At 38.3% G+C, this 15,952-nt stretch overlaps 3 protein-coding genes across 3 annotated transcripts in view; 1 reads left to right on the forward strand and 2 right to left on the reverse strand.

The window, feature by feature from the left end:
• The window catches only part of LOC136240308 (uncharacterized), a 54,418-nt gene that overhangs the window by 5,690 nt on the left and 32,776 nt on the right, over nt 1–15,952 (reverse strand). The gene's annotated exons all lie outside the window — the stretch shown is intronic.
• LOC136240130 (uncharacterized) lies at nt 4,913–9,245 on the forward strand. Its single transcript, XM_066030997.1, has 7 exons — nt 4,913–6,169; nt 6,221–6,268; nt 6,321–7,021; nt 7,075–7,303; nt 7,364–7,591; nt 7,649–7,702; nt 7,772–9,245. Exons 1-5 carry the CDS (start codon nt 5,092–5,094, stop codon nt 7,399–7,401), a joined length of 2,094 nt encoding a protein of 697 aa, XP_065887069.1. The 5' UTR covers nt 4,913–5,091; the 3' UTR covers nt 7,402–7,591; nt 7,649–7,702; nt 7,772–9,245.
• LOC136240133 (uncharacterized) lies at nt 7,505–10,254 on the reverse strand. The gene is made up of 2 exons (XM_066031011.1): nt 8,446–10,254; nt 7,505–8,395 (listed from the first exon to the last, which is right to left on the reverse strand). Exons 1-2 carry the CDS (start codon nt 9,601–9,603, stop codon nt 8,117–8,119), a joined length of 1,437 nt encoding a protein of 478 aa, XP_065887083.1. The 5' UTR covers nt 9,604–10,254; the 3' UTR covers nt 7,505–8,116.

The raw sequence follows: 15,952 nt of genomic DNA on the forward strand, positions 1-15,952 counted from the left end.
TCTGGTGACATTTCTAACTTCACCACCCTATTAACTTGGGCATCTTTCGTCCTATTTACAGCGGACACCACGAAACAAAAGAGAAATCAATGTAGTTTCTTTCCATGTACAGAAAATTAGAACATACCGTATACTTTGTAAGTTACCGAAGTTTTGCTGCCGGTTATCATCGTTTCCCAATGGCCTCAATACATTTTTATGGGCATCCACAGCATCCAGTGGTTACACAATAGACAATTAACACTGATTGCATTCTTAAGGCCTTATGTGAAACTGGCCTATTCAGCAGCTGCAGTGTGATGATCTTTTTAAAAAATACAAAAGTACATTTCCAAAGATAGCGACTAGAAGCTACGGGGTGATGACTTGTTAAAGAGACAAAGTATATAGATAAGCCATGTATAGCTTAAAAGCTAGGTATACGCACAATATTATACGACTGACATGAACAAAGATTGTTCAGGTGCAGTATACCTGCATATATGACTTGCATATGGGGGAGGCAATCATGTGTGACATGCATATTGCAATTGAGGACATTGCTTGTGTAGTTGCATTAGCAGGAGCCAACATAGAGTGCTGTTGTTTATTAATTTATTTATTATACTGGGCAGTCAGCACAGCTGGTATACGCCCAGGAAAAAAAGAAACAAATTTACAAAATTAACATATAATGCATACAGTTAATTTTTGATTAAGATTAGTGGTAAATTTGTTGAGAAAATGTCATGCAGTAGTCAGTTGTGTTAAATGTTAGTTGTTCCACTCATTAATTGCTCTTGAAAAATGATTGTAGGTGTGATGTGGTTGAGACTGGTGTGCTTTCAGTACAACTCTACCCAATAGGCTACTACAAAATTTTTATTTAGTGAAATTTTTTGCTTACTGACTGACTGACTGGCTGGCTTCTGACAGGCGCAACACTAAAGCTATGGGCTTGATGTTTTCATTGATTGATGTCTTTGCAGCCTGACAGGTACCTTTTGACACACCACAGTATGCAATGCACACATCATGGACTTACCTTTGTCCACTTTAGTGTCACATTTATATTTGCTGACAGCTCAAGGTGTTGATTTGTCGTAAAAAACAAAGGCCTCCCTACATTTGAAACAGAATTTGTCTGCATTTCTTTGTAGTTAGTAGATTGATTGCACAGAATCTTCTTGTACTACTCTTCACTTGTAACGTAGTCTTGTGCTCAAACCCCATCCACTGCATTAGGTAAGTGGGGTCTGGGCACAAGACTATTCATTACACTGCATGAGTGGAAATTTAATCCCTAATTCAGTCTTGAGTATACCAGCTATGTCTCTTTACGAGTACTTCAAAAGAGTGGGTATTTCTGCCTTGCTGCCTGATCTCAAAGGTCCTTTGTCAGACCACTAACCTACATCAATTGCAGAAACAAACGAAGAGGTTTTGAAAGCAGTAGATGAAGCTAAGGAGCTACAAAAGAAAGGTCTGTACATAAAATTCGCTCGAGAATACAAGAAAAAATTGCCAATTTTGCTTCTATAAATAATGGAAATAGTGTTGCTGCCAGAAAGTACACTAAACTTTGGGAGAAGAACTTGAATGAAAGCACTGTTAGTTTGTGAGTACAGAATTATAAGCTAGAATTAGAACACAAGAGAAAAGCTCACGAACCTGACCCTGCTTACCCAATTCTTTTGTTTTAGACGATAGTGCCCTTTGTTTATCCATAATTGCTGACCGTAATCAAATTCTTCAGTACATATTGGCTGGGGTGATTCATTGCCCAGTGCAGGTTATTAGCCTGCGTAAAGGCACAGGCTATTAACCCAAATAACCCAAATGGTAAAATCAGTTGTATCACATACCCTTTGTGATTTTCCCGATATATGTATACCCACACCCTTGGGACTGCAGCCCTTGTTTACACACGTGTATCAGGCAAATCACTTAGGCCCATGATACAACTATTTATACGTACGTATGCATCAGCTGTAGGGATCTGCAATACATATTGATACAGCAATATATCAATACAGCAAATAAGTATCACGATACGATACTGTACTTAGAAAATATTGATATATCGAAGTTTTCTAGTAGAACAGTCAGTGATTGCTCTATTACTGCAGCTAACAGTGATCTAGATACTCAAATAGAAAGCCTCTCTATTTAACCTGTGCTATAAATTGCAATGTTACGAGAAGCCATACAGATATACGTGTATAATGAAGTGCTGCTGTTATGGCTAAAATATTCTTACCCGGGTATTCTAAAAACAGTTACACGTGAAGTACAAAGAACTGCACCACTAAGCAGTAAACAATCTGCTGCACATGTATATAGTAGAAATCTTGACAACTCATCAAAATGCAGAGTAATCCAGACAAGCCTTTGTGGGAGCATGCATCAAAATGTTTGTTGTAGTTAATTGTCTGGGTGATGTAATAGTGGCAGGTATACAGGTAGAGACGTGCTTTGTAACAGCAACTGTGTTATCTATATCAAGACACACGGTAGTGTGTCGTGCGGCCCAAGAAGCCAGCGCGCAACCCCGTGAGTATATTGACAGGAAGAAAGAAAACGCAATTTTCGCACCTCCGTAGCTCTGTGCTGCCTTGATGAAACAAGACAAATTTTGCTGTGTACATTCCCTCCAACTTCAGTACTCCACATTCCAAATTTGAGCGAAATCGCTTCAGGCATTCCTGAGATATGCGACTTCAAAAATTGGCTTAGTTTCTTCGTTTTTTTTTCTTCTTATTTTTCTTCCTCTTTTCGCACACTTACAAAAACTGCTATAAAACGCGAACGCGTTATCCGATTGCCTTGAAATTTGGCACACAGAAGGGGGGTATAAAGGCGCATCTCTGTACCAACTTTGGCTGGAATACCATAAACAGGCAAAGAGTTATGAGCGATTATGCACGAAAAATAACACCAATATGTTGTCACGCCTACAGGGTAAACCGCGTATGGGAAGAAGCTGAAAATCGGTGGGTGAATAGGTTAACTATTGAACCTCAAACCTTTTGTGGTTTGAAAGAAATCGAGCTAAAAACCAGGAAGATACAGCGAAAAAACCAACAGTGTGTAACAATTACGCAATCGAGATTAGCTAATTTTATTATTATTATTATTATTACTAGGACCGGGTCACACATAACCAAGTAAATTTGTTAACGTGTAAAACAATTTGTATTTGCTTTGTCTAACTGTGATGTATAATAAATATAGTAGGACCTCCACTATCTGAACATCTGTTTCAATTCAATCTTAAAAGTGTTCAGTTAAGTGCATTTGTTCAAATAAATGAAGCCCATTTGTTTATAATAGAGTTACGTTCAACTACTCTAATAGAACATACACTTACTATAATTCAATGTTCATGTAATAACAAAATACTCTAATAGGTCACACATACCCTAGTACAGTGGTCCCTTTAATGTTCAGCTATCGATACACAAATGCTCTATTATTCAAACTAAAGTGACAGTTCTATTAGATTATTTTGTTTAAGTGTGTATGTTCTATTAGAGCATTTGAATGGAATTCTGATAAATCAATGGGTTTTAACTTTCCAGTTTAAATGATAACAAGGGGAAAGCCATGTGCACAGTATACATACACAAAATACACGGTAATATTATAAAGTTGATGTCACCAGTACCAACCAATACAAAGACATGAAAGCTCAGTACAACTTCCTAACAATGTTAAAGTATGCTATCAAAATTATAGGGCAACAGATGGACCAGCCAACACAGAGAAGAACTATCATAGAATGATTAAGAGTTATCCATCACTTAATTTCATTGTACGTGCGCACAACAGTCACACATTGTAAGCTAATAATACAATAAAATGGATATTATACCAATTTATTAAACAGTGGATCCTCAATAATCTGAACAGCTCTGTTCTCAATGTAGTGAAATTGTTCAGAATAATGGCTATATACAGAACCCTATTCAAATACTCTAATAGAACAAACACTTGTTCACAAAATACCCTAATAGAACAGTCATTTCTACTGTTGGGATTAGCAAGTGTTCATATTATTGGAGTTTGGATTAGCAAGGATCTATACTGTTCGCATACATTATAAGCTATATGCCAATGGTTTATATGACAGAATCTTAGTATGCACACTACTAACATGGCTACCCACTCCCAAAATGACTAGCTCATTACATTTATATTAGCACTGCTATTGTAGTCATCAGTACTCTGATTTAATTATAAAGTGCTTGGTTTAATTGCTACAGTTGCTATAAGCCATGTATATACACACAAATTTCATTCTACGAGGTGTACAGAAGTGTACCTACAATAGATTTGTCTTAACCAGTAGTCACACATCCAAACTGCTGCAAGGTATGGTGAAAGTGATCTTTAAATAAGATGCTCAAAGCTATACTATTATTCTCTGACATGTATGTCTATATGCACCAAATGGATAGTACTGATATGTCTAGGGAAGCTGTATACATAAAACACGAACAAGTCTTATCTATAAGAACAACTGCTCATATCAGTGATTCTATGCACTAACTAGCAAATTCGCTCTAATTATAAGACTCTGCTTGTGCTCATTTATCAATTAGAGTATTACAGTCTGCATGAATCTTATGTTTGATGCTGTCTGTAAGCTTACATGGAGCCAAGCCCACTAGCGAGAGTTCATAATATAAAAAGAGAGGAGAGTATCCTACTTCGGTATAGCCGGTACAAATGCATATCTCCAAGTTATGATGCGATACCTATAGTCACTTGCAATGTGTTAGTTGGTCAGGTCTCTACTCAGTAGTAAGTTTCAATGACCCTTGTAGATTGGCTTCAATAAACAGTCCACTGATGACATTGTCAACACTCCTTAACACTGTATATGTAATTTGACATGACATCCTAAAGAAATCAAAGGTTTACTGTATTACCAAGAGTACATAATAAAGAGGAGAGTGTCTAACTCCAATATACGCTATCAAAAATGAGCGCGGGTAGACCTTAGTAGGTTTTCCGATTTTATTAGTAAATTTACGTAAACGATAAGGGTGTAAACAATGGTTAATTAACGCATCGGGATAGAGCCGTACAGTCACTGGAAAGGAATCGATGGATACTCCGAGGCGATTGAGCAGTCACGATTCTTCACCTCTGTCGTCGCAAGTCGAATGCCATCCCATTGAGGAATTGTGCGAGGAAGAAGATTACAACGGAACTGCTAGTGTAGCACCCGACTCGACTGCCGTGGAAGACAATAGCTCTGAAAATGACATCTTGACGACTATCTCGATTGAAAGGCAGGTAGAATTTCTGAAAGATATACAGGAGAATGTAAGCGATTTTTTCCCAGAGTTTTCTTTTGTGTTGTCACGTGTATCAATCGACGGTGCTGAAGGTGATTTGCAAGTGCCAGTTTTGATGATTACTCCACTGCAACTGTTCGTCCACCAGCCTTTGGGAGTTATGCCACGAATTCAGATCCAGGTACAGTATAAGATCTACAGTGTACACGTGCTAATGAGGCTCTGGAAAAAAGAAAGCTTCGACACATTTGAGGACATAGCTTCCTTGTGCAAGTTGCTAGGAGATAAATCTCAATACAAGTTTTGTCCGGGGCTGCTTCAGTATGATCAATACATGTCTGAATACAATAAGACAATCCGCTTCCATCTTAAGAAAGTACGGCTCACAACATTCCCATTCAAGCGTGTAGATTCTGTGGATTGCAGCCTTCTGTTTCAGCTAGCTCATAATGCTACAAAGGAAGAAAAGTCATCGAAGGAAGTGAAGTGTTATCCATGCAAGAGTCTGCTTTTATATTTGAAGCACCAGAAACGTAGGACATCTTCAGAAACTCCAACAAGAAAAACGAAACGACAGCAACCATCATCCCGAGCCAGGATGTCATATATGAGCCCAGCCAGTCAAGCAAAAAGAAGAAAATTGGCTCAGTATGAAAGAACTAGTAACATTAGGAAGCTGGCACGATATGAAGAAAATGAAATTGAATTGGACGAAGAGCAGAATGATGAAATGTGTGCTATTGTAAAGAAAATGGAAGACGAAGACTTGCAGAAATTGTTTGATGAAGGAGAAAAACATGGAGTTGGAAGCATTTTGAAGGATATTTGGGCCACAGATTTAGATCGCCAGCGAAAGGAGTTTTCTCATGATCAGGCAACCAATTGTAAGAAAACTTTAATACATGTATTTTAAAATTCTATTGTTTTTGTTGTAGGTAATGGTCGACGAGGTAATCGATGGAGTATGGTTACAATCAGAATGGGTAATGTATGCGTCAATTATCATGAGTGTATTGTTATCTCAATATTTTGTAGCCTTAGCGATATACTGTCGTAGTCCTGCTGCATACCAGGCATTAAAGGATTTTAACATCCTGAGCTTACCAGCCAAATCAACGCTACAGTCCTACTCAGGTGCTTTCATCCATGCACCAGGGGCTAGTTCAGCATGCATAACTGACCAAGTGTCTCGCTATGTGTTGTTTAAGGAGCAATGTAGACTAGTAGGGAAGCATGAGCCGAGGGGAGATGGTGCATTGATCTTTGACGAAGTCAAAGTTGCTTGTCAATTAATGTGGAATTCTCGAAACAATCAACTAATGGGATTGGCAATGACGGCAGCTGATCTTGCATCATTGAATGATATTTATCTACTGTTGAAGAATTCTGAGGGCAGCAAGCAGACATCATATGTGTTACAATTCCTATGGAGAGATCTGACAAGCAGCTTTGACATTGTTGGGCCTTATTTTACATGTGCATCCTCTGTAGATGGCAAGTTTGTGTTGGCTTGTGTGCTAGAAACAGTGAAACTGTTTCAATGTCATGGCTTGCAGACAAGTGTTTTAGTGTGTGACGGGGGCTCCTCCAACATTGCTACCATCAAGGCTTGTCATGGTCATCATGGTGCTTACTCTGTCACTGATGGTGAAGACAAGTTTGAAGTGAAGCCATGGATGATCAATCCATTCAACCCTCCAAACCAAATTTTTTGGTTAATTTGTCCGTCACATCAGGCATGTTGTATGTCTATATAATTATATATTTACATATACCTGTTTCACTACAGTTAAAGAACATGATCAATGCTCTGTTCTCATCAAAGATAGGTGGCTCCAAACAATTTCAGCGTACAGACAAATGTACGTTTGGATGGGAGGCTATTGATAGTTTGTATCAAAGGGAGCTGGAACGAGCAAAGCAAAATTTAGCCAGAATGGTTCCAAGGCTTAAAAGAGACTCACGTCCTGCGGGATGCATGGACAAAACTGAATGTTCATCCAGCAAAGATCATGCAGGTAAGGTTTAGTATTAAATTCCTGGCATTCAATGATGTAATTGTATAAAAATATTGGTAGCAAGAACAAGTTTTAGGAGAGCTCTACTGGTATGCTAACCAAGAGCCCACGCCACCAGATGCTGGAGTAACATCAGAGACCCTGGAGTATCTGGAAGCTAGCAGTCGTTTGTTTGAAAAGGCTTTCTAAGCCATGACTGTGTCAGGGACATGAATTCTGATGTGATTAAAAACATCAACGAAGGTTTCAGCTACTTCACCGATTGGCTTGATGCTATTTTACAACAAGGTAATTGTGTACATCCTTTGTAATAGTTCTATTTCAGAACCTTTCTCCCACGCTTAGATCCCAAGTTTCCCCATACCTCAAATACACAAAGGTCATTTTTGTCTTGGCAAAGTAAGTATTTGTTCTTAAATGTGCATGCATAAGTTAGTGTACATGTGCTTATGTGTACATTTCTTACAGCTTGGGACCTCTTAAGAGTTGATGTGTATGGCTTTAGGGCCTTCAGTGAGTGGTTCTTCAAAACCTACCCAACCTATTTTATTTCACCTGTACGACTATCGGGATCAGCTGTTGAAAGCTTGTTCAGTCAATATAAGCACAATGCTGGAGGAAAGTTGGACTCAGTCAACTACTGTACAGCCAGAGCCGCTCATCTAGTGAAACAGACTGTCAGCACTCATCACAGCGGAAAGGGTTACCGAGATGAAAATCTCAATACAACCGAGTTGCCACTACGGAAGAAGACATACAATAAGCACAACACAACAAACAATTCATGAGTGTATTCCAATCAAATAAACTACTTTAAGTAAATTTAGTTTCAAGTTTAGTATGGTTAGCTAATAAAAGTGGCCGTAAATTCACATCTGTTGTAGAAGCTAGGCCCTTCTTTGATGCCATGTGCTGTTTCACTGCTGAAACCACTTCTTGGATTCGTGTGTTACATAGTTTGCGTACCAGGATGTTGTAGACATTGTCCATAGCTTCTTCACTAAATGTATGAATATTTGGTAACTTCCCAGTTAGAATATTTATGAATGATTCTTTTAGTGACCCTTGTTCTTTCACCTTTTCATGAACTAACTAAAGTAAAATATAATAGGTACCAATTTTACATGGATTACAGACGTTACCTTTATAATCTGGTCATCATCTTGTATAGTCTCAGTATTTATTACACCTCTAACAATTTCATCCAAGCTCCGTAAAAATGGAACAAATGCTACATCTGGGAAGTACATGTAGCCGTTGTCACGATACATGAGGTACTGAGGTAGCTTTGACTTATCCTTCATGTTTATGGCTTGCAATATAGTTATTTCTTGGGATAATACATCTCTTTGTGCACCTGGACAACTCTTGATCTGTTTGTAATGCTGATGTAGCATGTCACATAGAGCAGCACCTCCAAAGCGCAGATAAACATCATCACCGTCAGTTGGCAATTGTACTGATTCCTTCATAGTACCAGTGGCATCCAATTTGTTCTGGAAATCACTACTTCGCTCCAACAAAAGTTCATAAACTGAGGAAGATATTGGTATCATCACTTTCTTGCTGTCATCAATGGCAATATGATGGATATCACAAAAGTCCAACCACTGCTTTCTAAGATCAGCAACTGAAGTTTCAACAGATTTATCCAGATTGATCACAGATAAGCAATATTCCTTGGCCAAGAGAAAGGCACTGCAATGCTGATGCCACTGCAATTGAAAGCGTAAAAAAGAATCCGTTCCTTTCTGACATTCAGCAAACAACTCCACAAATCGTTCCCTGTGGTGGACTAAAATTATTTCAATTAACTGCTTGTTTCTAAACACTTCATCCACAAATTCCCCAAGTCCTGCTGGTAACAACTGCTCACTCAATTTAACTCGCGCAGCGTCAAACAAAACAGATGCATCTACTTCGTTCAAAAACTTACACAAACTTTGCCTCTCCCTTTTATTCAGGGCTTTGCGAGTTCTTTTCGTAGTGTGTTGACTGGCTGATGACTGGTCGTTATCCTTAGACTTGTGTGGCTGCTTGGTTGGTGGTAAATCATCGTCGATAGATTCTGCCTCCTTGCATGTTCGCTTGCTCTGCTTACCAGATCGAGATTTTCCATTAACAGTGGTGGTAGCAGCTGCCTGTTCAGAGTTCTTCATCGACTTTGAGCTAGGCTTCACCCGATTACGAGTCCGTGCAGCAATGGAATCAACTACAGTGGCCGTTCCGCTTTTCAGCTGCTTCTTGCACGAGTTACTGATAGATATTTCATCATTGCCATTCGTGGACTTCGACGCCATTTCTCACAATCACGTGTGTATTTCATCAGATGGGTTAATTTGTGAATCATGCGCATTGCGCCTGCAAACCATATAGTAATCAACACATTGATCAGCCACCATAAGAAGCCAAAGGTCTACCCGCACTCATTCTTGATAGGGCATATTGAACTTAGATACTCTCCTCTTTATTATGTACTCTTGGTATTACTTAGATACATGATCATGATAAGTAGTTGTGGCTCACAAAAAAACTAGGTTGTGGCAGGACTAGGTTAAAACACTTCAACGTGAACTAATTGATCCATTGCACACGTGATCCAATCCAGGTCAGACTCAGATATTTGATCACGCGTCGGATGATCTAACCCTGTGAAAGCTATCAGTGGACAGCCTACTGTGACTGAGCACTAAATTTACAAGGCAGACATTTCAGCACAAGAAACGTTCAGGATACAAATTCATCCTTCTGTCAGCCTACAACATGTGCAACAGTGTAGTGCCAATTTATCAGTAAATTTAATAAAAATTAAATAGTGCGTATGTCGCCAAATTAAAATTTTGCCAACTACAAATTTCCTAAATATTATTTTGTTGTTACACGACATTTACACATGCTTTGAGGTTATGCTATGACATTATCACTTGTCAGCAGAAGTTTACCAAGTGAGTGGGCAAAAGACAATACCAGTTATAATCAGTTTTTCCATACCAGTTTACAACACTACTATACAGATAACAAGCGTCAACCCTGCACAGTGTACATACATAATAATATTATATAGTCAACTTATATAAAGCTAATGTCCCCATTACCATGTGTGACACTGAATAGGACCATCATCAACCCCATCTAATTTATTCTCAGTACAACTTTGTAACAATGCTACAGTATGCTATAAAAATTATAGAATTACAGATGGACCAGCCAACACAACACAGAAGCAGCAATATTAAAGAAAGATTGAGAGTTATCCATTACTTGATTTCACTGAATGTATATACAATAGTCACATATGTGACCATCTCAGCGAAAACCCATCTAGTTCGCACAACCTCTGAATATCCTTTTAATTTCTCAGCATTATCTGCATTGTCCAAGGAATGATTCACCAAAGTTTCAGCTTTCTGTGGTGAGTAGTTTTGGAATTACAGTGCTAGAAAGTAGGAAGAACAAGGAAATTGATTTGTACAGTGACTACTAAAAATAAACTACAGGCGCTTACATTCGTAGCCATAACCTCCGTTTGGATTAGTCTACAAAGTTGAAATTTGGCTTGCAATGTTCATCATGGATTGGCAGATCAACCAAGATATAGTTTTAGCCTTGCATTCATTTTTGTGTAGGCGTATGAAGGCGGCTTTGTTGAAGAATAGCAATAATTTTGTTTGCGTCTACCGCTTCGTAAACAAACTCACGTGACACGCAAACCATTGGGGCTACAGAAATGAAACAAATGTTTTTGAACTCTCCATGAGTAAGATGGTGTATAGTTTAATCGATTTAAATTTTCATTCTTCGTGTACTGGCCCGATAAAAACTTGCATAATTTTCTTGTAGCATGCATAATGTAACGAAAAATATTTTTTTAAGTTTCAATTTTCTCAATGCACATGCTTGTGCAAACTAGACAGGTTTTCGCTGAGACAGTCACATATTGTAAGTTATCATACATACGCACTGTACACAGTCATACATTACAAGCTATATGCAACAACAGACATTTAACCAGAACATAACTATATTATTATCCTATAGCATACTGTATGTATGCGATATATAGACTAGTGTTACGTGAGTAGTTAGTAACAAGTTTATAGTTGTTTGCAAGTGAATCTTTGGGATAGTTTCGAGACGTGAACAGGCAGCACTGTTATAAGACAGAATCTTAGTACATACTCCACTAACACTGCTACCATCCACAAATTGAATAGCTTACATTTGCACTGCTATTGTAATCATTATTACTCAGTGTTAACAGTATTACAGTGCTTGGTTTGATTGCTATAATAGCTATAAGCCATGTTATGTACAATAGTTGCACATCCAGTGCTGCAAAGGTATGGTAAAAGCAAATGTTCAAAGCATATTATTTATCTTATGACACATGTGACTGCATCATTAGTGTACAATATGCACAGTACTGACATGTCTACAGAACATGAAACATAAACAAGTCTTATGAGAACAACTGCTCTATAATAAACTATTTCTTGGTGCCCCTTACTCAATCCTGAGCACAGTAAACAGAGTCTTTTACCATAGAAATTTTGTTTTGCTACCTTTTAGCTAAACAATGCTTGTACAGTAGCAATAAATAGTAAGTCGCCACTTATGGACTAGTCACTAAATAACAGACCACACAGCGTAGTATCAGTGGACAATAGCACAGACTTGTAAATATGGTCCAATAACAAGACTTGCCTCTACCAAAGATAATAGACACCCCTAAATATGGGGTGTCTATTATCTATGCCGCTACTGACTATAGGCTAAAATCTCGTAAGTGTATTCTAATGCTTTTGCGCATTTTAATACTCAAATGGAATACCCTAAAAACTATCTGCAGTAAAGTAATAGTTGCAGTACATTACACAGAACTAACCTCCAAGTAAGAAAATATCGTTGTTTCCACCAATAATAGTTCTTTCCCTCATAGGAGACAAGTTCCAGGTTTAACGCGCAGGCGGCGCAGCGCATTTAAATTGGTTGCTATGAGCTACAAACCGGCCTTACTAGTTACTGGGGCACGCTAACAAGTTTTACGGGTGGTAACTAACGAGTTATTGTTAGAAGAAAGGTACTATTTAGAAAAGTGTCCTGCTTAACGAAGGCAACGGAGAAAAAACGCTCACTTCAATTTGACGTTCGGGTTTCGTCTAACTCAATTCCGGTGAGTGTTCTTGCGTGCACTACGCAGTTTCGTCTGGACATTAATTAATTATTTATGACGTCACGTTCTTATTATTATTATTACTTGGTTATGTAATTATGCTTGCCACGCCTACCAGATAAACCACTTGGGGTAATGCTTTGAAAATCGCTGTACAGATGGAGTTATCATCTTAGAAAGGCTCTTCAATGGTGTAGAAAAATCAGACTTAAAGCCACGGAGTTATAACACGAAATCCAACTTGGTGTAGCAAGTGCGAGATCGAGATACTCTAATAGAGCAGTCATCCTAATAGAGCAGTCACCCTGAACAGAATTCAAGAGATCAGTTAGAAATAAGTAACCTGTATAGAGATCAGCTACAAACAAATCACCCTGTAGAGAGTTCAGCTACAAACAATTCACCCTGTTCAGACATCATTTAGAAGAAGTTTTCTTGTAGAGAGTTCAGTTACAAACAAATCACCCTGTTGAAAGATCAGCTAGAAGATGTCACCTTATAGATAGGTCAGTTACAAAGAAACCACCATGTAGAGAATTCAGCTACAAACTGGTGACCCTGTAGATACATCAGCTAGAAGAAGTTACCTTGTAGAGAGTTCAGCTACAAAGAAACCATTCTGTAAAGAGCTCAGCTGCAAACAAATCACCTATACAGAATTCAGCTACAAACAAATCACCGTGTAGAGAGATCAGCTAGAAGAAGTTACCTTGTAGATAGTTCAGCTACAAACAAATCATCCTGTAGAGAGATCAGCTAGAAGAAGTTACCTTGTAGATAGTTCAGCTACAAACAATTCACCCTGTACAGAGCTCAGTTAAAAGAGGTTTCCTTGTAGAGAGTTCCGCTATAGACAAATCACCCTGTAGAGAGATCAGTTAGAAGAAGTTACCTTGTAGATCGTTCAGCTACAAACAATTCACCCTGTAAAGAGATCAGCTAGAAGAAGTTACCTTGTAGAGAGTTCAGCTACAAAGAAACCATCATGTAGAGAATTCAGCCGCAAACAAATCACGTATAGAGAGTTCAGCTACAAACAAATCTCCCTGTAGAGAGATCAGCTAGAAGAAGTTTCCTTGTAGAGAGTTCTGCTACAAACAAATCACCCTGTAGAAAGATCAGCTAGAAGAAATCACCTTGTAGAGAGTTCAGCTTTAAAGAAGCAATCATGTGAGAGTTCAGGTACAAACAAATTGTCCTGTAGAGAGATCAGCTAGAAGAAGTTACCTTGTAGAGAGTTCAGCTACAAAGAAACCATCATGTAGATAGTTCAGGTACAAACAAATCACCCTGTAGAAAGATCAGCTATAGAAGAAATCACCTTGTAGAGAGTTCAGCTACAAAGAAACTATCATGTAGAGAGTTCAACTACAAACAAATCACCCTGTAGAAAGATCAGCTATAGAAGAAATCACCTTGTAGAGAATTCAGCTACAAAGAAACCATCATGTAGAGAGTTCAGCTACAAACAAATCACCCAGTAGAAAGTTCAGCTATAGAAGAAATCACCTTGTAGAGAGTTCAGCTACAAAGAAACCACCATTTAGAGAGTTCAGCTGCAAACAAATCACCCAGTAGAAAGTTCAGCTAAGAACAGATCGCCCTGTTGAGAGTTCAGTTAGAAACAAGGAATCCTGTAGAGAGATCACCTAGAAGTATCGCCTTGTAGAGAGTTCAGCTACAAACAAATCAACTGTAGAGAGTTCAGCTACAAACAAATCACCCTGTAGAGAGATCAGCTAGAAGAAGTCACCTTGTAGAGAGTTCAGCTATAAAGAAACCACCATGTAGAGAATTCAGCTGCAAACAAACACCCTGTAGAGAACTCAGCTACAAACAAATTGCCCTGTAGAAAGATCAGCTAGAAGAAGTTGTCTTGTAGGGATTTCAGCTACAAACAAATCACCCTGTAGAGAGTTCAGCTGCAAAGAAACCATTCTGTAAAGAGCTCAGCTGCAAACAAATCACTTGTACAGAATTCAGCTACAAACAAATCACCCTGTAGAGAGATCAGCTAGAAGAAATTATCTTGTAGATAGTTCAGCTACAAACAAATCACCCTGTAGAAAGATCAGTTAGAAGAAGTTACCTTGGAGAAAGTTCAGCTACAAAGAAACCATTTTGTAAAGAGCTCAGCTGCAAACAAATCACCTGTACAGAATTCAACTACGAACAAATCACCCTGTAGAGAGATCAGCTATAAGAAGTTACCTTGTAGATAGTTCAACTACAAACAAATCTCCCTGAAGAGAGATCAGCTAGAAGAAATTACCTTGTAGAGAGTTCAGCTACAAAGAAACCACCATGTAGAGAGTTCAGCTGCAAATAAATCACCCTGTAGAAAATTCTGCCAGAAACAAATTGCCCTGTAGAAAGATCAGTTAGAAGAAGTTACCTTTTAGAGAGTTCAGCTACAAAGAAACCATTCTGTACAGAGCTCAGCTGCAAACAAATCACCTATACAGAATTCAGCTACAAACACATCACCCTGTAGAGAGATCAGCTAGAAGAAGTTACCTTGTAGATCGTTCAGCTACAAACAATTCACCCTGTAGAGAGAGCAATTAGAAGAAGTCACCTTGTGGAGTGTTCAGTTACAAAGAAACCACCATGGAGATTTCTGTAATCAATATAATATTATGTGACCGGATTTGCGAAAAGGGGTCTTCCACACACATCCAATTCCGTAACCGTTGGAGACCATAACTCAGTGTTCAAGTAACATATTAACCTGAAAATTTCACCACGTATTCAGCTATAGTGGTGCTCACCACTGTCCAAAATTCAAGGCAATAGCTCTTTCCAGTCTGAAGTTATCAATTGTCAAAGTTGGCAAATTGGATGTGTGTGGAAGACCCCTTTTCACAAATCCGGTCACATATGTATTATACAGTATATATAATTTGTACATTTACTGATAAAATATTTAAAGTACATCTACTTCATCTTTTCTTCTTCCTGTAGTAAAGAAAAAAACATAGTTTAAAAAAGTCCCAAAGCTGGCCATAGGCCGGCTTTGGGGTATACAAATACAAAAAGAAATGAAATCTAATCCAAAACAGCCAAGCTGTAAAAAAAGTGTGCGGCCCTCAGAAAGGCTATGGTGAAAAAAGATGTGAAATCCAAGGTGGCGGCCAAGAAATGGCTGTGATGGTAGGTTAATGGTAAAAATTTTAATAACGACAATTCAGGTGAATTTTTGTGCCGCTTCACAAAATTTACCTAAATTGTCATTATTAAAATTTTTACCATTAACCTACCATCACAGCCATTTCTTGGCCGCCACCTTGGATTTCACATCTTTTTTCACCATAGCCTTTCTGAGGGCCGCACACTTTTTTTACAGCTTGGCTGTTTTGGATTAGATATATATATCAGAACACACTAGCTATTTGTCGCATCAGTATAATACGTTTATCGGCATTCACTGAATAGAGAAATTTTTATACACAATGAATGTAGAATCAGTGTTGGCT

This window comes from Dysidea avara, chromosome 1 (genome assembly GCF_963678975.1).
Source record: "Dysidea avara chromosome 1, odDysAvar1.4, whole genome shotgun sequence".
Lineage (NCBI taxonomy): Eukaryota > Metazoa > Porifera > Demospongiae > Dictyoceratida > Dysideidae > Dysidea > Dysidea avara.